General features: G+C 44.7%; 1 protein-coding gene across 5 annotated transcripts in view; it reads left to right on the top strand.

Annotated features, from left to right (window-relative positions):
• Positions 1-20,352, top strand: part of XIAP (X-linked inhibitor of apoptosis) — a 683,213-nt gene extending 662,861 nt beyond the window's left edge. For 4 of the 5 annotated variants that reach the window (XM_069612668.1, XM_069612665.1, XM_069612669.1 and 1 more), the window contains one exon: positions 20,127-20,352. In XM_069612668.1, the coding sequence (XP_069468769.1) occupies positions 20,127-20,326 (200 nt within the window). In that variant the 3' untranslated portion in view covers positions 20,327-20,352. The remainder of the gene's footprint in view (positions 1-20,126) is intronic. The other variant, XM_069612667.1, reaches the window with a different exon arrangement.
• Positions 20,353-22,656: the final 2,304 nt, after the last annotated feature.

Raw genomic sequence — 22,656 nt, 5'->3', positions numbered from 1 at the left:
CGACCAAACCCAAAGGGAAACAGTCCTCGCTGGACATTTTTACTAAGCCCTGCCAAACCAAGGAGGGAGTAAGTCCAGTGCACTCTACGCCCGAGAAAGGAGAGCAGTCAGGAGGAGATCAACAGCTCCTCAAAGCTATTGCCGCGCTGAAAATTGCCTGGGAATCCAAACTGGACGACCTGCAAACAGCCCTGGAGGCCAAGATAGACACCGCTAGTATCTATGTAAATCTCCTGAGGCAAGATGTTAGAGCCATAGCAGAACGAACTGGAATGCTGGAAAAGGACATGACGGCTACCACAGAAACCAATAGAGAAAACAGCAGGGAGATACATATCCTGCAAACGAAAGGGAAAAACTTGGAAAATCGAGCTGAAGAGGCAGAAGGAAGGGCTAGGAGGAAACAACATTTGCATAGTGGGGCTGCCGGAAGGCGAAGGAAAATCCCGACCCCACTGAATACATCAAGGCTATGCACAGCAGGAAATAGGAGCACGCAAACTATCCCAAGGATTTGCAGTGGAAAGAGCTCACAGGGCCCAGACCAGAAGGGATACTGTCATCGAGACAGGGAGAAGATCCTGGAGTTCTTCCGGAAGGGCAGAAAAATTTCCAGAGCCTCAGCGACCATCACAGCATACCTGGACTATACATTCCTGGTGCAGAAACGTCGCCTTAACTTTTTAGCGATCAAGAGGAGGATTTACCCCGCAAGACTTAGGGTTCAACATAACGGCAAAGCGTTCTTCTTTGAGACCCCGGAGGATGCAGTGAGATGGATGGAAGGGATGAACTGCCCAGAAGGAACTGATGACCGGGAGTCCATGGCGAAGGATAAGTGAACTGCTGTTTCTCTCCCTGTGCAGGGCTAGGACTGGTGGGCTACGGTTGGATAACGTCCCATTTGATTAGAGCGCGGCACATGCGGGGCTCTGCTAGCAGTATTGATATAATAAGCGCACTAGGTATTGTACATGGGAGTAACATCGTAGAACACGACTTCACCCACCACTAGGGAGTTTAGGAGGGATACTGTAGTTTAGTATCCACCTGTAGTGACCTTACACCGGCGGCAGCAAGGTGGGAGTCGAGACGCAGGGAAGCCTGAGATCCAGGGATGGAGCTGGGCAATTGTTGGGGGGAGGACGGGTGGGAGGCGTGAAGTTATGGGCTGGGTACAGTTGAGTAAGGGGAGGGAGGGAAGGACACGGGAAGTTGGGGGGGGTGGGAGTAGGGTGTGGTTTGGAGTGGGGAAGGGAGGGTGGGTGGGAGTATTGATGACAATGCAAGGTAACAGCCGGGTATGTCCACGAACACTACTGAAACTGCACAGGAAAAGAGAAGGGAGAAGGGAGGAGGGAGGGCGGTGTGGGATATGGTTAAAATGGGGGGATTTGAGAATTGTGACCTGGAACATGCAGGGATTAAATACCTATATCAAGCATAACAAAATCATGATGTACCTGAGGCGGGAAAAGATAGACATAGCAATGTTACAGGAAACCCACTTGACAAAAGAGAAACTGGAGTTGATGAAGAGGAAATGGAAGGGGACCACCATTGGGGCCACGTACTCAGTGTATGCTAGGGGAGTCCTCATATGGCTAGCACCCCATGTTCCCTTCAAACTACTACAGCAGGAAGTAGGAGCTGATGGGAGAATATCCCTAATCAAAGGGGTGCTGGGTAATAAAATAGTCAACTTGATTAACATCTACGCCCCGAACAATGACATATTAATATTTCAGAAATATATACGCCACTGTTAGCCCATACATGGGTGGGACAGTCATAATCGGCGGGGACTTTAATTGCACACTAGACCCCGTGATGGACAGGTCAGATGACAAGATGACCAGATCAAATCCAGCGGCGAAGGCCCTTGCTTCCTTCAAACAAGATTTTCAGTTGCCCAAGATATGGAGGGAACTACACCCGCTATGCCGAGAGTATTCACACTATTCAGCTTCACATGACCTACATACCAGGTTGGATTACATATTTGTGGCGGATTCCTTAGTAGAGGAGATCAGAGAGTCAGAGTACAGAGCAGCAGTCCCATCGTACCACGCACCTTTAGTCGCAAATTTGCAGATCTCACCACCCAGGCCGAGGATCCCGTCATGGAAATTTTGAGCGGAGACGCTCAAGGACACCATTTTTAGGGAAGACTTAAGGAAAACCATACAGGAATATTTTGAGATAAATGTGGGAAGTGTTGAGTCGGCCGGAACGCTGTGGGAAGCATTTAAGGTGGTAGTGAGAGGGGAGGCAATCTCCAAAGTGGCTAGCTTACAAGGGGGCATAGTGGCAGACTTGCAGACTACAGAAAGAGAGATCGAAGATATAATGCATGCAGGGCTGGGGGCCCCTGGGAGGGCGGAGACTGCAACGTCTAACGGAGAAGTGCAAGGTCCACTGGGAGAGATTGTGCAACCTAAACTACAGGAAATACGTGGAAAGGCAGCATGCTGAAGGGGATAAACCAGGCAGATTGCTGGCCTGGCTATGCAAAAGCGAAACCCAGAGACAAGTGATACTAGAGATGAGTCGCGAAGACGGCACACTCGCAGACACCCAAGAGGGGGTAAACGAGTGCTTTCAAAGATATTACCACAAACTGTACGCAGACATGAGAAAAAGTGAAGGACTTGACATGAATGAAGTATTAGAGGAGATAATCCTGCCCAGGTTAGGGGACGCAGAAAGAGATAGACTAGAAGCTCCACTTGAACTGGAGGAACTAGAACATGTAATCCACACCCTACCCACTAGCAAGGCCCCCGGGGCGGACGGTCTCCCTGGTGAGTTTTATAAAAACATACATGTCGGACCTGCTCCCACACCTGTTAGCTATGCTAAATGAGGCGCTTGAAAAGGGCAGGCTACCAAAGACCTTACGGGATGCGATCATCATCCCACTCCTCAAACCGGGCAAAATAAACACGGACTGCGGATCCTATAGACCGCTATCGATGTTGAATCAGGATAGCAAGATCCTCACTGCGGTGATGGCGAATAGGCTGAGACCATTGATCGGTTCCCTAATACACCACGATCAAACGGGATATGTCCCCCAGCGGTGCATCGCCAACAATCTCAGAAGATTGCACCACATCATAGATCAGACCAAGGAGAGCACCCAGGAATTCGCAATAGTCTCGCTAGACGCAGTCGAGGCTTTCGACTCAGTCAAATGGCCATGGCTGCTGGCAGTCTTAGAGAAATTCGGAATAGGACCTGGGTATTTACAATGGGTGAAACTAGTGTATAATGAATCAATGGCCAGGGTCCGGACGGGACCCGTGGTTTCTGAGCGATGGACTTTCAGCAGAGGCACTACACAGGGATGCCCTTGGTCCCAGATGCTATTTATCCTGGCGATAGAACCAATAGCAGCATACATCAGGTATTATTACGGGGAGGTGGGCATTAAGACGCATGGAGAGCAGCACCTGATATCGCTATATGCAGATGACATGCTGCTGTATTTGCAATACCCGGAAGAAAATCTGCAATACATATTGGAGGTACTAGAAAGGTTTATACAGTTGTCGGGCATAACAATAAACCTACGGAAATCTAGCATATTTCCCCTGGGCAGATATATAGGCGTGCCAAAATGCGCGTTACCTGTGTTACAGATCGATTGGGCGGTGGACACCTTCCGATATTTGGGGTTTGACATATACCATAAACCTGAAAATGAACATGAAAACGACGCAGTGAAAGGACTCCAACGGAGTATGACATTTTGGACGAGGTTGCCCCTGAACATGATGGGGAGGATGGCCTTGCTCAAGATGATAGTACTACCGAGGTTGCTACACAACTTTGCAAATGTCCCATACTTAATACCCAAACGATTTTTCTCCAACCTGCATAGCATCTGCAGAGGGTTCATTTGGCACAACACCAGGAACCGGATAGCCCTCTGGAAATTGCAGAACCCACATGAACAGGTAGGGATAAAGCTGCCCAACTTCGAGGTGTATTATCTAGCGGGCCAGCTACAGTACGTAGGTAAATGGTTATCTAAGGAGACTAACCCTGAGTTAAGGCTATTAAGGACGGAACGTGCACCTTACTTCCTAAACGAGTGGATGTGGGTGACAGACCCCCCGGAAGAAAACAGATCGGCGTTGCTGGCCCTGGACAGAAAGATCTGGCACAGAGCCTGCGCCGTAATAGGGAACCCGCAGCCGTGCTCCCCGCATATCCCTCTTGTAACACTAAGGGGCATAGATGAACAATTGAGGCGGGAATACTGGGAACCAGTGGGTGTGACAACAGTGGGAGATGTGTGGCGGGAAGGGGAGAAGATGGAGTTTGGCACATTGATGGAAGATACGGGCTTACATAGTGGACAGTATATCGCATATGCTAGGTTGCTGAAACTATTATTGAAGATGTGGTCAGAAACAGAACTGACCCAACAGCCAGACACAGAAATAGAAACTTTCCAAGCGGTGTCAGAAGGAGGTCACAAAGCCTCCAGAATTTGGAATATTGATGTCCAAGGTGGGTAAAGAGGTGGTCGAGGTCAGGCAGGGATGGGAAGAGGAAAGTGGGGAGATCATAGATGATAGACTTTGGGAAAGGATTCAAGGATATCATAAGAAAGTCTCGAACGCCCGGTTGCAGCAGATTCAGTTGTACATCACCCACAGAGCATATATGACCCCAAACAAAATTGCCAAGTTCGCGAAGGTGGCGAAGCAACACTGCCCAAAATGTGGGGCAGAAAACGTGGGAATGGTACACATGTTTTGGGCCTGCCCTGAAATCACAAGATATTGGCAGGAGATAGCAGGCCGACTGGCCGACAAAGGGATTAGATTGGTAGACTCTCTGTCGGCATGTATGGTGGGGGGCTTCCCTAGACCGCGTAAATTTAAGCATGTGAGCAAGCCTAAAAACCTAGCTTACATTTTGGCTAAGTGTAAGATCGCCATGGGATGGAAGGTACGAGAAAAACCCAGTATAGAAACCTGGTGGGGGGACCTCCTGAAGTGGGCTGACGCAGAAACAGTGGTTTGGAGGGAGGCGGCTTGCAGAGGGGGGGAAGAGGAAAGGGGAACATTAAGTGGCAGCATCTGGTGGCATCCTTGACGTGCACGGTCCCTGAAACATTGGACACAGACAATTCAACGGATGATGAGACAGGAGAGACAGCAGTGGACTAACATACCGTCGTTGGTGAATATGTAATTGGGCGTTGGGGGGGTTTGAGGTGCACTGTTTATTGTTTGTGGAAAAGCAATAAAAATGTAATATAAAAATACAAATGCTTGTCTAGGAAGCCATCAAGAAGAGCCTGCGGAACCACCGTGCGTGACCAACACAGATGCTTGGAAAAATTCCACAACACATAAACCATCTCACTATCAATGTATTTCACCTTGCCTGCATCGTCTTTGAAAGCATTTATATGTGCTCAGGTTTTCGACTCTCGCCACCCTGGCTAATAATCTATCGGGGTTCTGTCCCTCGCCATACCCGCTGACAGCCACCTGCCTTCTCAAGAATGTAACCTCTTTGCAGCGCCTCCTTAAACTTCCCCAACTCCTCATGTATCTGAGCCTGTATCATGGGATCGTTGAAGCGGTCTGGATCAGCTTTGAGGATCCGTAGGGTCATTTCACTCACTTCTAATTCCCTTCTAATAGCTCTCAGTATTCCACACTCCTTGGCTAAACATTCCCCTCTTATTATACACTTAAAAGCCTCCCATAACACAGAATATGAGGCTACTGTACCCTCATTCTCTGCAAAGAAGTTATTTTAAATCACTTTTTATTCAATTTTCCGCAATATAAGTAAACACCAACTTTGCTTATTCCCAAGCTCACCACCCTAACCCTCCTGAAAACCCTCTACTACATGTGCAAGTACTAAAAGAAACGTTATATGAAATGAAGATAAATGCAAGGCAAAAGCAGGACATTCATGGTTGTGCATATTGGGTATCATTTGCAATGTATATCACAGGGAAGACAAACCGGGGGGCAACATATAAAGAACATTGATAGCGTTCCCGCTTTACATTGTGATTTTCCGATCACTCCAGTTCATCTAGGACTCTGCAAGACAGGGTTGTCACTACCAAGGATGTACGACCGTAAGGAGACCCAGTAATCACCTGGTCTGACCATGGCTGGGAGAGAGGAAAAGTACAAGGTCTCTCGGCATTCACAGATTTTTATCATATGCATCCATTCTTTCACCAAGGGAGGTCTTGATCTCTTCCTTGTTTTAGCTATTAGGTCTCTGCCCACTGCGGAGGCCATGGCCAAAAGTTTCCTATCCACTTTAGTCTCTGCAAATAAGTTAAATAAGTTATTGACACTTATATGCTCGTAATACTGGTTCTGACAAACTCTTGCTTTTAAATGTCCAGCATGATCTATTTGGTATTTTCCCATGTATAACTAGGTGAATACTCACCGGGCACGATCTGACATTGGGCGTACCAAAATGTCAGTTTGTGACCCAGCCCACCTCTTTGTTGGAAAGGAGGCTGATTGATGAACCGCTGAGCGGAACATGAACCCCTAATCATTTCGGTGTCTCTCTCTCTGTCTCTCTCTGTCACACAGCGCGTATGTTTAGCAGAGTTGCTGTAGTTTGTGTGTAGTTTTAGAGGATGGTCTGTGCGTCCCTTCTGTTCTATCCCACTGCGGGTTTAACACTGCATTGAAATCCTCGGCCCATGTTATCACATTTGTAGCATAATTCATCAGCTGCATCCCTAATCACTCCAAGGTGTCTAGTACCTCAGTGTTTGGCCCATAGTAATTAACCAGTGTGATGGTGCGGTCATGTATAATGCCATTAACTATCAAGTCACTACCCACTGTATCAATGTGCCCACCCCTCTAGAGTAATTTGAGTAAGATTAGAAATAACGGTGACAACCCCATGTCTTAGCAAACCTGGCCTAGTCTGTGTGCGTCAAGTGAGTTTCTTGCAGAAACGCTATCTCTGCATAATGTCTTTTTAAATATAACAGGAACCTATGAGCTTTCGAGGGACAATTAAGGCCCTGAATATTCCATGTAATTAACTATATCCCTTCAGCCATTTGTGTTACATAGAGTAAGATACCTAACTTCACCACCGCGAGGGCTCTGTGTACCAATGTAAGAATGATTCATCTCTTGGCCCCAGTGCTGTAAGCCACCCCTTCCAGGCAATGAGATGCTCCTTACGCCAACAGATCTTATATAAGGAACCTGCAGTATGCCACTCACAAATGCTGTCAGGAAACAAAGAACACTAAACATACGAACACCACAACCATCCACCCGTTTCCCACCCCCACCAGCCACCTCAAAATGCTGATATATTCCCCTCCCCAACAAACAATATCAACCATGCGCATTCGCCTGAGGACCGCCTAAGGCTCAATCATCCCATCCAACCTGTTACATCAACATTAGACTTCACCTTGCATCATAATTATTTAAAGCTCCAGATTGAAGAAGATATGATCACTGTCAATCATTGTCCCTGCACAGTGACGGGTCTAGGCTGCCCCTGTCTTTTGATGTCTCAGGTTTTTGAGGCAGTGAGTCCAGGAAATTGCCAGCCTCCTCAGGTGTTTGAAAGAACATCGGCTCCCCTTATATTCCGCTCAAAGCTTTGCAGGAAACAACATTGAATACTTAATTCCTTTCTCTCTCAGCTTGATCTTAACGCCAAGATATGTTCTCCTGGTAGCTTGAACTTTATTGGAAAAATCCGGGAACAACCGTATCTACTCTCCCTTGTATCTTATCCCTGAGAGCGACGAAGGGCTAGATCTCTATTCCTGTAACTAAGCATTCGAGCAATTATCGAGGCTTGCTTGTGCCCCAGGAATGCGCTTTTCCCCACCAGTGGTACGATGTGCACGCTCTACAATGAATGCTGAGGAGAAAACATCCAGCCCCAGCCCTTCCTGCAATATGGATTCCACCTGTAACTCCATAGCTCCTACTTCAGCTGTCTCACTGTTCCTCCTTGATCTCGATCCCATATCCTCTTGTTTATCCGACAACTCCTTTAACGCTTTCCTGACCTGAGCCATCTCCCTCGCTGTTGTGAGGTCTCGTCTTCCACCGTTGAGAGTCTAGTTTCTGCTTCGTCCCGCCTATCACAGCCTAACTTTCATGTGGTCCACATTGCATGTTAATGTGTCTAATTTCTTCTCCAAAGATACCATGCTAGTCTTCCACTGCGTGAACATCTCTTTTATCTCGTGCAGCATGCTTGGTGCATTGTCAGGTTGAGCTGCTTGACTGTCCATGGGGATCAGCGCCATCACTTTCCCCTTCTTACCCTGGGCAGGTGTCTCGAATGGAAGTTTGATTTGGTGCTTGTCATGTTTTCCAATTATGGACGATAGTAGACCCTACACTTGAGATAATGTCTTTTTCCAGTTCTGAGTGTCTCAGTCATGAAAATGTGTGCATCCTCCAAGAGCAATAGTTGTTTTTCAAGGGGTGGTGATATATACGCACCACTTAGCTCAGTCTCCACTTATCAGAGACCGGAGAGAGAATCCTACTATCCTTAGCATACTGCTTATTTACCATCTGTGAATACCAATTGTGTCCCAGTCACATAGTACCCCGACATGCCAGCCTGCCACCAGCCCCTCTGTTAGCTGTCACCACCAGTTGGCGTCCTTGGGCCTTCTCACTCTTCAAAGTATCGCCCTGTTGCCGCCCTTTCACCCATATCTTGTGTCACCACACCTGGAGAATGTTGGAGTCCCCTTGGTGTTTCGTGTTCCCACCAGTAAACCACTAGATCTTGAGCACTGTCTCACCTAGAAGTGGCCCAGCCTGCGACCAGGATATGCAATGATAAATGAAGCCTCTATCTCCCTGGGGGTCTCTTAGAACTTTGCAGGCAGTAAAGCGATCTCTAACGTGTGGAGATAAAGTATTCAGGATACTCGGTCTCATCAGTTTGCCAGACAGCCACCATAAAATATTACCAATCGCACCGTGTACAGGTCCCAGGGTAACTCACTTTGTCCACTGGCTCACTTGCGGCGACAGCCTCTGCGCTGTTGCTTTCTTTTTGTCTGGAGCCACAATTATGATATCAGTGCCTCCGTGCTTGTTATCCCGTGCCGCGGGTCCGTTCACCTCTCAACACACCAGGCCCCCTACTCAAGCTCTAACCTGCCGCCGGATGGAGCAGCCGAACGCCATCACCTGCAGGAGCTGAAATGGTGTGTCAGCCCATGCACAATGCATTCCACCAACCAAGCCGTTGCGCAGGTCTCGGGTCCTAGCTGGCCAGTGCGACCAGTCCCCCATAACGGACTCTACCGACCACTCGAGCGGCTGGTATTTGGGGCTCCACAGCAACAGGGGGCGGCAAAGAGCCGACTACAACATCACCCCTCCATGGGCTCTGCAGCTTCTTCGTGGATTTACTGCGCCTTTGGACTCCTCCATCTGTTACAACCGCAGTGAGGCACCACACTGGATCTCCCAGTATCAACTATGTTGTTTCTGCCGCTGCTCTTGTTCTTTCTCTGCCAGTGCGCCTTCCTGGGGCACAGGTACCATACACTTGGGTCCTGGCATCTTTAATGTTGCTGCAGGGGCCTCCTTAGTTTCCTCGCCGTCCAAGCGACTCTGGCTATACTGCTGGGTCCTGACATTCATACATACATAAATGCACCACACTGGCATCACAGGGTGTTTTACATCCAATCGTCTCAGTTTCATAAATTATGTGGCCAATGACAGGACATTTGCTCTAGGTATATGAAGGTTGGTACAGAGTGCACTCTAGAGTGGCTATATTGGCTGGTCTCTCAAGCGCCCCCGCTTCCACTCACATTCTTACCTAACATTTCACTACACTGGGTCCTTACGATGTTCTCCTCCCACCACGTTACTATTCCTCCTTTCTCCCACTCGCCTTTCCACCTCCACCCTTTGATCTTCTCTTCTTACCCCTGTTCTTACTATCGCTCTTACCTCAAACTACCCCTCTACATCTACCACTGCTGTGATCTTCTCTTCCCTCCTTCCTCTCACTCTAATTCCTTGGCTCTCTCTATTCTTCTGTTATAATCCTTCTCCATTCCTACCACTACTCCTATTCTCCCACTCAGTCGCTTTCCTGCTCTCCCTCTACTGCTGTTCTTACTCTGTTATTAACACCATCCCTTTACTTCCTGCAACTACTACTGTCATTCTACTGATGCGTCTACACTCTAGCGTTCACTATCACCCTCCTACCGCTGTGCTGCCTATTCCACTTCCAACTTATCTTTCACGCCCACTGCCACTACTACTATTTACTAACTCTCCCTCATTCACTCGCTACTCTGCTACCTCTACTCCTTCAACTTCCTACTCTGTCTGTACTCCACGCAAGCCTTACTCCCACACACAAACACTCAAGACACCCTCTCTCCAAAAGCCTCCGCACTCCTTTCACTCTCACCTTGTCTGGGCTCCCGGACGTCCTCCACCACTTACCACCTCCTATCCTCACCCAACTAATCCACACTAAATCACTCACACCCTTACTTAAATACGCCAACCACACCCAGGTTTTGCCACTTACCTTGTCAAATAGCTTACCTTCCTGGAGGGGTGTGGCAGAATGAGGCCATGGGCGGGGGAGATACAAAGGGTTTCTAGTATTTGGCTGCATATCTAGTATGTATCCTTATGAGGTCAGGCCTTCCAGCAAACTTTTTATTAATCAAATATCACTGCTGGTTTAGTAGATTTAAAGACCTTCCTAGTGGTTTTTATTATAAAGAGAATTTCACTGGTGGGCTAGTAGAGACAGTTCCCCTTTTGCGTGGGCTTGAGCTGCGCTTTTCTCCTCCTTCACCCCAACCCTATTGACCTAGTAAAATCAGGCCACATGTTGAAATCCTTTGTTGGTTTCCCAACATCCTCCCCTCCTACCAACTTCACCTGCATAGCGTAGCTCTTTGACTATGTCCCATACAGAGTTCTCACAACTATCTCCCTATTATATACCATCTGGCAGAGAGTTTCCAAAATGAAGTTACTTTGAAAGGCTTCTTTGTCAAAGGCATGATGATCTGCCTGTCATATAACTGTATACCATACCTTGACGTTACTAGCCTCCACTACCTTCTTAAAGTTCCTTCATAGGCTTTTCCACCAGGAACAAACCATGTCCGTTGTTCCTTTTCTCCAAAACAAAAATAAGTGCACTTATGTCTAATATTTAATCTGGAGTGCTGTCAATGTTTAAATCCAGTTGTTAGATTGCATTCACCTGAGAAGACAACATATCCGGCAGAAATCAAATAGCAAGAAACTATTCAGCTGTAGCCAATTAGCTTTTTCTTCAGCTAGAATTCAGCCAAATACTTACTTGAAGCCAAGATTTGGTACATACCTAGTGCAATTTGAGTTTTAAAGAATGACCTCCTCTTTGATAATATATAGGGAAAACAAGCATCCACAATCTGAAAAAAAAATGGGTTGCTGATTTGCACTGCAGGGACAGTTCATACAACAACCATTGAGAAAAGCATAACCAAGTGTGTAAAGAATCGGCAAGTGTGTTCACAGACTAATAACTATAGTGTGTAAATATAGATTTGTTTGTTGACATGAACGCCTGTTTAAATGTTGGGTATCTTTAGAAATGTATGGACGGTTTGTGTATGTATTGGTAGAGAGTCCTCTGCATTTTTTGGGGACATCTAGTGGGGTGACCAAGGAAGCTGGAGATTTCTCTGAGCTAGTGTATGGTGGAACTGGGTGCGCTACAGGGATGATCTTCCGGTCACCCTCACTTAGCCTAGCCCACTGTCTCTGGGTAGGGAACAGTCACAAGCAATATCAAAGATCTTCTAGGGAATAGCCAAAATACCTCCAACTTTTCCTAGGGCAGTGCAAGAAAAACCCAGGGCAGGCTCGGCATAAGACAGAGGCTGCCCCTCTTGGAAGTTATGAACATCCTGAGGCACTTATATTGTTAACGTTGGTCCTGCTGCCGATACAGCTTCGCCAAAGTCTACAGCCCTGCCAAAGTCTGCAGACCGAATGCATGAGCAAACTCATCACAACAAGGAATCCAAAATAGTGGACCAGCTTTTAAAGCTACAGTTCAACCATCTTGTGAATCTTGCGGAAGGACATATGTTATACCTAAAGGGGAAATTCAATTGCACAATAAACAATCACCCAGCAGCAACCTAATGACCCACAGATGCAGATACTGTTATAATGTTGGTGGTCCTTAATCGATGTATGTAATACATCTATGTCCACACATCTATTGTCCCCGGTGACTGTTCCATTTACTCCCTCCACAACATGGTCAGAAAGTCACTCGAACTCAGCCCATTGTAAGAAGCTCACTGTTTCTTGTCAAATCTGATTTGTATCTATTGCACATTCTTTTCTGATCAAAAGAGCATTGTTACTGCCTGTATATAAAACAATTAATGTTTTTTAAAAAAATGACGTTCCACCCAGACCAACCCCATGGCAGATGTCTTCAAAGTACAAAAGGGATGTCCTAGAAGGGAAAGTGCTGGCATTTGGATAAGTTTGTGGCAGCAATTTGTAGCGTGTTTGCATTTCTGGAAGGAGGCTAGGAGAGGAGGTTGGAGAGTTACAAATTAGAAGAGGAGTGTGAAAACAGGGGCAGAAGAGACAGGGGGTTGTTAAAGGCAGATATCAGGAGGTGGCAGGAGGAAGCCATTAGGAGGAGATTGGTGAGGTGGTTGTCCACCCGAGGAGGAGTAACAAACGAGAGGGAATGCTTACCCAAGGCCCGAGTTAAAGATGAGACCCCAATTAGAAGGAGATAAACCCACACTGGGAGTTGAATTGAGCACATGGCATGGCATCAAAGAGGAGAAGGCTCAGAAGAGGAGTATGCAGGTGATGAAGAGGAAAGGACCCTAGGAAAAGGGAGTTGATAAGGCTCTCTTGAGCTCATCTGTGGTAGATGGGGTCAGCTGCTCTGTCTCAAAGCGGAAGAGAAACCTCAGCTGTGTTGTGGTGGAAATGCAGCAATGCCTACTGGTCTTACAATTTGGATCGGAAATGGTCATATACACCTCCAAGAGAAACGTCAGAGGTTTACCACAGAGAAAACCCAAGAGACTGTGTGATTATGGTATACCCTTCGATATTGGGAAATGTATAAGGAGATCCTAGAACTGTTCACTGAAGTCTGCCTTGACACTTTACATTTGTGTTTGATAGCTACAGAAGCGTTTTTTGTTGAATAAACCCTGTTTTATCTAAAATTGTCTTTGGGAATTTTTGTGAGCCCCACTTTGGTTGATGTATCATGAAGTAGTTGGACTATTTGTTATTTTGAGGACCCCATCACACCTTTTTCTTATACCACGACAATATTTGGATGGAGATCACTTTATGTGAACTGCAATGAAGAACCAAAACCTATTACTTGAGAACACTTGTTCTTGTTTTAAATTTAAAAAACATTTTTTATTGTAATAAGTGAGTGACCAAGGATATTCTGTGAAGATTATTTTAAGTTACTGCTGGCATTTGTCAAATAAAACTTAAAAGTTAGGTGAGGAACCAGGAATGAGACGCAGACACAGAGGACTCATGTTTTTGGTTATACACTTTTATTAAATTATAAAGGGGTTGTAAAATGCCTCACCAGCCCTAATGTAGGAGGAGTTTCCCTACCTCAACCAAAACAAATGGGTCTGTCCTTTGTCAAGATACCCAAATCAAAAATGTCCTGTGTGTGAAATCCTATCCTGGCCCTCACACTGTAAACAAACTCTAAGCTACGAAGGATATTGTCTCTGATTCCCAAAGACCACAAATGTTAAAATCCAACACAAAAGTATAAATCCAACCAAAAAGATCCAAGTGGACAATGTTCACAGTTCCAGGGAATGGCTCCCTTCACCAGATTCCTTCTCTCTAAAATGAAAGTTCAAATGACGAATAACCAAGTTCCTTGTAATCCAAGAGGATAACTCCCACCTCTTGGTAGGTTCACTGTTCCTGAGGAAATGCTTCCTTTTCCAGGTTTCTTTTCACATTCAAGACAGTTCAAAATTCTAAGGGCAAATGTCTTAGTTGGGATTCTTTATTTGCTGTATTACAATGTGGGTGTGGTGTACCGTACTCACAGGTCACCTGGTATACTTCCCTGCCCGTCTCTTTTCCACATTTACAACAATTCACAATCTTAAGGGCATGTATCTTCCTTGAGATTCTCTTCTTACTGTATTTTATCACACACATTTCGCTTTGCCTGGTATACTCTCCTGTCAGGACTTGTATGCAGTTTCTTTCAACAACATGTGTTTGGTGCTTTTAATATAATCATTCATCTTGCTATCCAAAGACTTGGTATATTTTTCTACCAGGTTTCAACACTTAATGTCTCTCTGGTTTCCCTTCTTGGTCTCCCCCATGTTCGTGCTGAGGGTCCCAGACGCCAGTCCCACTGTCTACGGCTTTCGTTATCTCGCTAGACAGGGCGTCAGCATCCCAAACCTTTCCCTGGGCTCACCGGTTCTCTTCTTGTTCTTTCTTAGCATTCCCGACTCCAAGTGGGATGTTTCTCCGGCTCCTACGCCTCTCTCTGCCCTTGCCGGCACCTCCAGTAATAGTTTGGGCTTTGTTCGGCTTTCCAGCCTCTGCAGCGGTCAGGAAGCATGACTTGCTTCCTGGTGCTTCATTACGGTTTCTTTTTATTTTTTTATTTTTTATTATGTTCTACAGTTTACAAGAAACATTTACACTCAATTAAAATAAGAAAATGTAAAGTTGTTCAAAATTGTTTCAAAAGCTCACAAGAAAAATATTCGTCAGTGACAACATCTTCTCTCATAGCAAAAGTCAAATCAAGTGAATGGTCGTAAATTTAGTAGATCACACTAAAAACAAGCTCTGTCTATGCTGCTTCACCCTCTGCGATTCTGTTGTTCAACCCCAAAATGGGCACCTCCAGTAAATGTTTGGGCTTTGGTCGGCTTTACAGCCTCTGCAGAGGTCAGGAAGCACGACTTGCTTACTCGTGCTTCGTTATGGTTTCTGCACAACCGGCATGAGCGTGTCGCTCAACAGGCTTCCCTCGCTACGTGTAGCTGGTTGGACTTCCACGTCGCCGTCAGCACTATGCTATGTCCTGAGCCGGAGAACTCCATGCTTCTCTTCACGGTATGGTTTTAAACCATGTCGGGCCAATCGAATTTCCCCAGCGACGAGACCACTGACAATGGTTCTCATTAGGACTAATCCTCAATGCTACTCGTCTCAGTTGTTGTCATACTGTTCCTTATGTGATATTGGGGAAGCTGATGTTGGATCTCATTGAGAGTAATCCTCACCACTCCCTGCCTCGTCCTCATCTGAGTTGTTGATAAACTATTTGTTAGGTGATTTTGGGAAATACTTGAAGTAGACTTGGCAAGTTGTTGAGAGAGAGTGTTATAATATGCCATCAAAGCTAGAGGAAGGGAGGGTACAATCCCTAAAAGGGTATGGGGGCAGTATGTGACTTCCTCCGATGAGGTCGTGTCATGCCCCTGAGGGTCACCTCCCCAGATGTGGTCCTCTCTCATGTAGCCACCCCCAAGATGAGGATCAGGTAGCGGCTGCCGACCCAGGCCATATGAGGAGGAGCTACTTCTGGGAAAGGAGTGATGACATCAGATTCATCACATTTAGTTTAAATGGAAGAAATGCATTCAGTAGGGACATGGGTGCAGACCTCTGATGAGACTATTTGAACATTAAATGGATAAATATCGTTTTCATTCAGTGTAGCAGCGTAAAGAAAAGCTGTCCCTTAGTTCAGCTATCAAGTGTGCTTTGCAGTCGAGGAATAAGAGAAACAATTTAGAAAGAGAAACCTTTCCGCCTATCCTGTTCGGTTAGATTGTCCCCAGTATCTCCCTTTGATGTTCTGCCGCTTCTTGTGAAACTTCGACTTACAAGTGTCCCGAAGAGGCGATGCAAGTTAAGTCTGTTAAATATTTTGTATCCTGTATTCACAAATACATCACGATCTTAATCAATACGTCTCTATCTAAAGGGGTCGTCCTAGATGATCTGAAACTCTCTTGCATTTTCCTCCTCTTAAAGAAAGTATCCTTGGGCCATTCTATCTTGAATGATTTTGCCTTGCATTGAATGTGGTAAAGAACCTGGCGGGAGAGTATACCAGGTGTCTTCTGAGTCTGGGACCTGAAGAACCCTAAGGAAGACCCATACCCTTACGGCTTTTTGAACCACATTCAATGTGGAAAAGAACCAGGCAGGAGAGTATACTAGGTGTCTTGCGAGTCTGGGAACCGCACTTAAGTTGTGGTGTTTTTTAAAGGAGAATCCCGAAGAAGATCCATATCTTTTTAGGATTTGAGTAATACTGAATGTCATAAAAAGCCAGGGAAAGGGAGTCATTTCTGATGAAGTGAATTGTAACGCAGAGAAAAGGAAGTTATCCTTTGTGGCTACTAAGAAGTTGTTTCTTTGCACTTTTGTTTTGCTGAGAAGAAACCTGGGGAAGGGAGCCATTCCCTGAAACTGGGAACATTATCTACTTTGGTTGGAGTTCTACCTTTTTGTTGAAATTGAACATTGTGTGCACCTTTAAGATCAAAGACATATCCTTCACCCCTTTGAGTTAGTTTCTAGAATGCGAGGGCTAGGACAGGATTTCAGACACAGGACAATTTTGCTTTGGACATTATGACCCAGGACATACCCTCAGTTTTGGTTGAGGTAGGGAAATACCTCCTAGAGTAGGTACAGTGAGGCTTTTTCCAACCCTTTTATTTAAATAAAAGTTTATAGCAACCAGTATGAGTCCTCTGTGTCTCATTCCTGGTTCCTCACTACATTTTATTTTCTTCATTTATGTGTTTATATTGCACCAAAAGCCAGCAGGCATCGGGGTGCGACAAACCAAACATACAAAGCATCAAATACAATGAAAAATACATTATGATAATCCATATACACATAAAAGGCAAGAATGGGACGAGAAAGAAATTCAGTTAACAATTCAAAAAAGAAACACCGTACTAGTGGACAAAGTCTACCACCAATTTCAGGTCTGATGATATTTTGTAGAGATCAACACAGAGGGCCAAATAGTATGGTAAATTACTTCTACCACACCCCACCAATATAGAGTCCTTATCCTTCTGGGTGCACCATTGGTCAATCTTAATCCTTCTGATAACCTTGAGGTCGGACATTCTTATGACGGCTGGACCAGTCTTCTGGCGCAGCCATGCAAGCACCTTGTTCCTTAAAGCTTCTCATTGTTCAAAACCAACTATGGATTCCACATTAGTGATAATAAAGTTCCTATAGTTATTACAGGTTTCCTCAGAGAGTCTTCTGTGAGTGGTGGCATATAGGCTTTACTAGCATGCAGACATCTGGGGTGACAATGTTTAGAGATTGAAGTATGCTGCTGCGAATGATCTACAGAGACCTGGGCTCAGTCTCTTAAATCAATCCAAGGACTTGGTCCAGATACTTGACCTAGTTGCCTCTTTTAAAGTGGATGAATTGGGGATTAGAGCTTGTGGATTGAGTTGCTCTTTCTGATATTCTGCAAGGGAGGTAATGTCCTATTTGTAAGCTCCGGAATCGCCTGGTATGAAGCATCGCTAGTTTCATCCAGATTCATCCCCTCCACTTCCCCCAAGGGATGATTAAGACCCTGAGGAATCCGAATGCTCAAATCACATTGAGTTGTTTGGGATCTCTGGGCTTTTACAAATTGAGGTTGATTCTTTTCAGCGTCCTTCGGCTGATGCCACTGATAGATGTTTCTATCTTTTCTGGACGGATTTGTACTCCAATATTGTCAATCACGCCCAACCAGACAAAAAAGTCTGAAAGGTTGTTGCATAAATTCAATTCCCCAATAATTTTGGTCTTCATTTTTAGCCATTGCACAGGACTCACGTGAGCCAGTTGATGAAGAAGATTCTCATGTTCTAATATCTACATATGGGGCTGTGGAGAAGTATCTGTAGTAACTAACTGAACACTGTTTAGTATTTGTTGTCCAGGGATTGATCTTTCGCTCTTTAGTTCAGAAGCTCTTGCTGTGTGTAAGGGTGGCGTTAAAACATTCAGTCCTTGATCACAGCTTGCCAAGCCAGCATTCTTGGATGAACGTCCCAACTCTCCATAGTGACCAAATGATTCATCAAACAATTTCACCCTCATTTAAGGTGAGACTGGCAGATGACCGAGCTCGGTCACAACTTCAAAATAGCAACATCTTGCAGCTTGCACTCTGTCTTCTTTGAACATTCAATGCTAGTACTTCTGTTAATCGATTGTTTTTGAGGAGGGGAGTTATGTCAAGACCCGCCGATTTTACAGGCATTGTCTTAGCTTTATTTCTGGTAATGGCCATATTAGGCATAAATGGACGAGAGAGAAAAAGGGAACGGGTCACCCTACTAAAATACTGTCCAGTCTTTCCCTCTTACCACCCCAACCCTGCCCAGCAACGACTTGTTTCAATCAGTTGTATACTGCCCGAGCACCGCTCTAGTCTTGCTTACTAATGCAAACACCGGGCGCCACCTCGGCTCCTGGCGGTATGCTTTCACCGACTCCGACTGGCACCGTTTCTGCCCAAGCTCAATCTCTCGCCACCGCACTGAATTTTCTTCCATGTGCGAGGTTCGGAGAGCCGAAAAACTCACTCCGCTTTCTGATTCTAGCATTTCCGATGACTAGAGGAAAGGACCTAGATGCACGTTTATCCGCACGTTCTGACGATCAAGCTACACCCAGGGGAAAGGCTGCTTCCGACGACACAGCACGTAACAGCAATTTACCCTGCATTTGATATCACTTTGAGAAAGGTATTGAAGATATATATACAATAGCTAAATATTCTTTCTTACTGTGGCATGGCATTTCTTGCTGGGCAGCCAACATAAATGTTATTACATGGCTATACTGGCTTACATTTGTGCAGCTAGCCTTGACATGTTTTCTTACTGTAGCTGCCATTTTGTTCACTGGCAAAGCCAACAGGGGTCAGTTCTTATGTGGTAATACTGACATATATCGGTTCAGCCTGCATTTATGTATGGGGACTTCCAGCATGAACATGTGTTTTATATTGGCATATATATTTTATACTTTTTTTTTTTTATACTGCGCCAGCTCACCACGGTAATCATCTCAGAGGTTGTAAACCTTGTCTGAGTTAAGGAGCATGAAGTCTCACCCACGGACAGCTATACCTTACTCTGCCTTAGATTCACTGACCGGAAACTGGTGTAATATCTGTAAAAACTAGTCTCGTGCATGAAAAGGTGTACAAGTAGGTGATAGGTAGAGATTACTGTATGTTAAATATATATGTAAAGTCTGAGTGCATGAGCGGCTGAAGAGATGCTCAGGCTATCATAAGTATATTTTGGGCATGATTGACATCCTCTTGTGTGCAAAGAAATCATGAAAATGCTGCTCTGCTCTGTTGTTGAATTGCATCTATTGGATGTTTCATGTCCTACCATACAAAGCCGATTGCCAGCTGTGGCTTTATTCTCAATTTTTTATCAGAAATGCTGTAAAATGCAGCATTTTGACCCATTATTTTAAAAAAAAATGCCAGTGTGGGAAGAATCCCCTCCTTGCTCAGTCGCTCCTGTATATTAGAGGCAAACATTTATGCCCCTCCAACTAAAAAATTCACCAGCCGCCATGCGTGAGGAGCAGATGAGCTTAGCTGACATTTCGCTATTGCTTTAATAAAGGATGGTTTGAGACACTCCTAGACAGTCTGCCTAGGCTCTGAATTCAACTAGTCCATTCTAACGTATTTTATCGGATTGACTCATTTGGAGTGAGCAGTATTTTTTGTAGTTTTTCCCACAGCTAAACCTTCTTGTGTGTTATCAGGCCTAATTGAAAGTTTATTTAATTCAAATAAATTCCAAGTGAAGGTAATTGTCTGGTAATCGGTTCAGACAAGCTGAGAAGATTATAAAAGTATTGTGTAGGGCAGGTGCCCCCAGTCGCACCTGATAAATGATGTAATATAAAAACTGATCAATTTGCAAGAATTGTGTTTTCAAAGAAATATATTGGGTTGAACTGACGTTTTTTCATTTCTTTCCTTAGTAAAGGAGGTTGATATTGAAGAAACACTAAGAAGATTACAGGAGGAGAAGATTTGCAAAGTTTGCATGGACAGAAATGTCTCTGTGGTTTTTATCCCATGTGGCCACCTGGTGACCTGCAACGTTTGTGCAGAAGAAATAAGTAAATGCCCTATATGTTGCACCGTCATACAGCGGAGACAAAAGATTTTCATGTCCTAATCCTGCTATTAAAGAAGTTGAATGGATGACTAGCAGTTGACTGAGTGGTCTTCGTCACCATCCTACGCTTTGTTTAAGCGAACATTTCTATTACGATATTGACAAACCTATGTTCCCATTTACCTTTAAATAAGAATTATAAATGTGCAGTCTAATTAAAAGATTGGGTACATGGTTTTTATCTCGCAAATCTTTTCGATTTTCAGATAAAAGCGGGGTATGCACGATCTTAACGCCCTCATCTAAAGTCACTGCCCGAAACACCTTTGATTTTTGCTTCTTGTGTTTCTACGGTTTGATTCTTTGGTCTGACTTTTCACACGGGACGGTTTGTCCCTAGGGCTACTTGGAAGACTGGCTTAATTTTGAAATTGATTTACACAAACCTAAATTTTGATGTGAGCACACCACTTAGTACATGCATGTTACGCTCATCCTTCCAAACTGGCAAATAGCTCCCTTCCATTGTCCAAACAGTATGCTTGAGAATTTTTAGACTTCCCCCTGGGCAGATGTGGGCAATGCAACCCTGTATACATGGTACACACACACACACCAGGTATACATGTTCTGTGTAAACATCTGGTGTGTGTTCTTCCCCTCACATGCTGCCAAAACAATTCCTGTCCACCCACAAGCGCCTGATTGAAATTTGCTAATCTTAGCCCTCAAAATGTTCTTTTCCTTTATGGCGAAGACTGACTATCCCACATTAGCTTCCAAAATCTCGAAGCTGAATATCTTTCCGTTTGATTCATTTAAATATCCGTGTGTTTTAGGATTAAAAGTGGTCGAAGCACGAGCCGCGTGTGGTTCTTAATCCTTTCCATGTGTTACTTGAGCCTTGTACGCACCTCCAACCATTGTATTCCCATTACAATCAAGCTACACTTCCTGGGCTCTGACTTTTGCTAATAGTGGCCTCCACTTGTATTACGCTCAGACAAGTAGTTCTGTTTTTATCAGATGGAAAATTAATATTTGTAGTTAAGTGTGTGTGTGCGTGTGTGTGTGTGTGTGGGTGTATGTGTAAACACAACTGCTGCCTTTTATGTGTGCCCATTACACCAAGACCTCCATAAGCATATCTTTAAACAGACGGATAAACATAATCAAGATCATAGAATGAGCTTCATCACATATTCAAATCCTACTTTCCCGTAACATTCCACGCAAAACTCTCCTGAATCTTTTTGTGTCTAATGCTGTATGTTTGCTTGTTTCTGTGTGTGCTGTGCACTTGATACCTGTGATGGAAACGTTTTGAAGTAGGCACTTCTGTAACTGTTAGAACGTTTTCTTGATTAGCCCAGTTACCATTTGTGTTTAAAGTGCTGATCTGTCTGCTTTCGTGAATCGGACAATATGATTGTTTACATTAAAACAATTAATTTAGGAGCTTGCATTTAATTGGTAAACACATGTAATGTAGTATATGAGCTTTCAACACCCTGTAAAGTACCACTTAAATGTTTGTTATACAAAAATGTGTTAGTTGAATAGCACAAAAAAATACAGACAGCACATTATGAAGTGGAAATATCCTAAAGATGTATGTTTAGGTCTACATAGTGCGCTGTTAATACCGTGGTCTGGATTCTATAAACTGTACCATGTGGTGCATATTAAAATTGTGCGAAATTGAATGCCTATGTTATTTTGCACATGGTGGTGTTAATTGCATGAGGAAACGGGTTCCATTTTACATTAACTTTTTTTGTTTTTGAACTGTGTAGTCGAGCAGGCGCTGAGTATACATTTCAACAACAAAAAATAGAAGAAAAAACAGGACAAATGGACCAGGTCATCCTCAGAATTCACCACCACCTTGAGCAATATTCCCCTTCACAATTTAGCAGCAGTAGAGGAAAGTAGCTCCGAAATGTTATCTCCAAAATCTTACTCTGCAGCACAGTTTATACAGTCGAACAGCCACAATATTTAAACGGCCATATACTCTTAAATCTCGTCCCCTTTCCTCCATACTTATGGGTGTCTGTCCTCGCAGACAGGACAGGAGCACTCCTTGCACAGCACAAAAAGACAATATCTCTCAAGAAAATGTCTGCGTTGCATGGGAGATGCAATGGCCCAGGGCGTGGCTAGTCCTGCCAATTCCCCCTATCGGAAACCCCATCAGTCCTTTCTTCCACATCGACTGGATTGGATGCTTGGCACAGCGCACACAGGCTTTTTACTGCGCACCGGTTTCCCTCAGAATGCATTTTTTCTTAACTTTTTTATCTTTTTTCACCTTTGGCAACAACCGTTGGTGTTTTATGACGCCCATTGAAGGATTCATAGCCAGCGCTTGCAGGGGCTACACGTCT

This window comes from Ambystoma mexicanum, chromosome 5p, assembly GCF_040938575.1.
Source record: "Ambystoma mexicanum isolate Mex_15411 chromosome 5p, UKY_AmexF1_1, whole genome shotgun sequence".
NCBI classification, from domain to species: domain Eukaryota; kingdom Metazoa; phylum Chordata; class Amphibia; order Caudata; family Ambystomatidae; genus Ambystoma; species Ambystoma mexicanum.
This window is presented reverse-complemented; position numbering and strand designations above follow the sequence as displayed.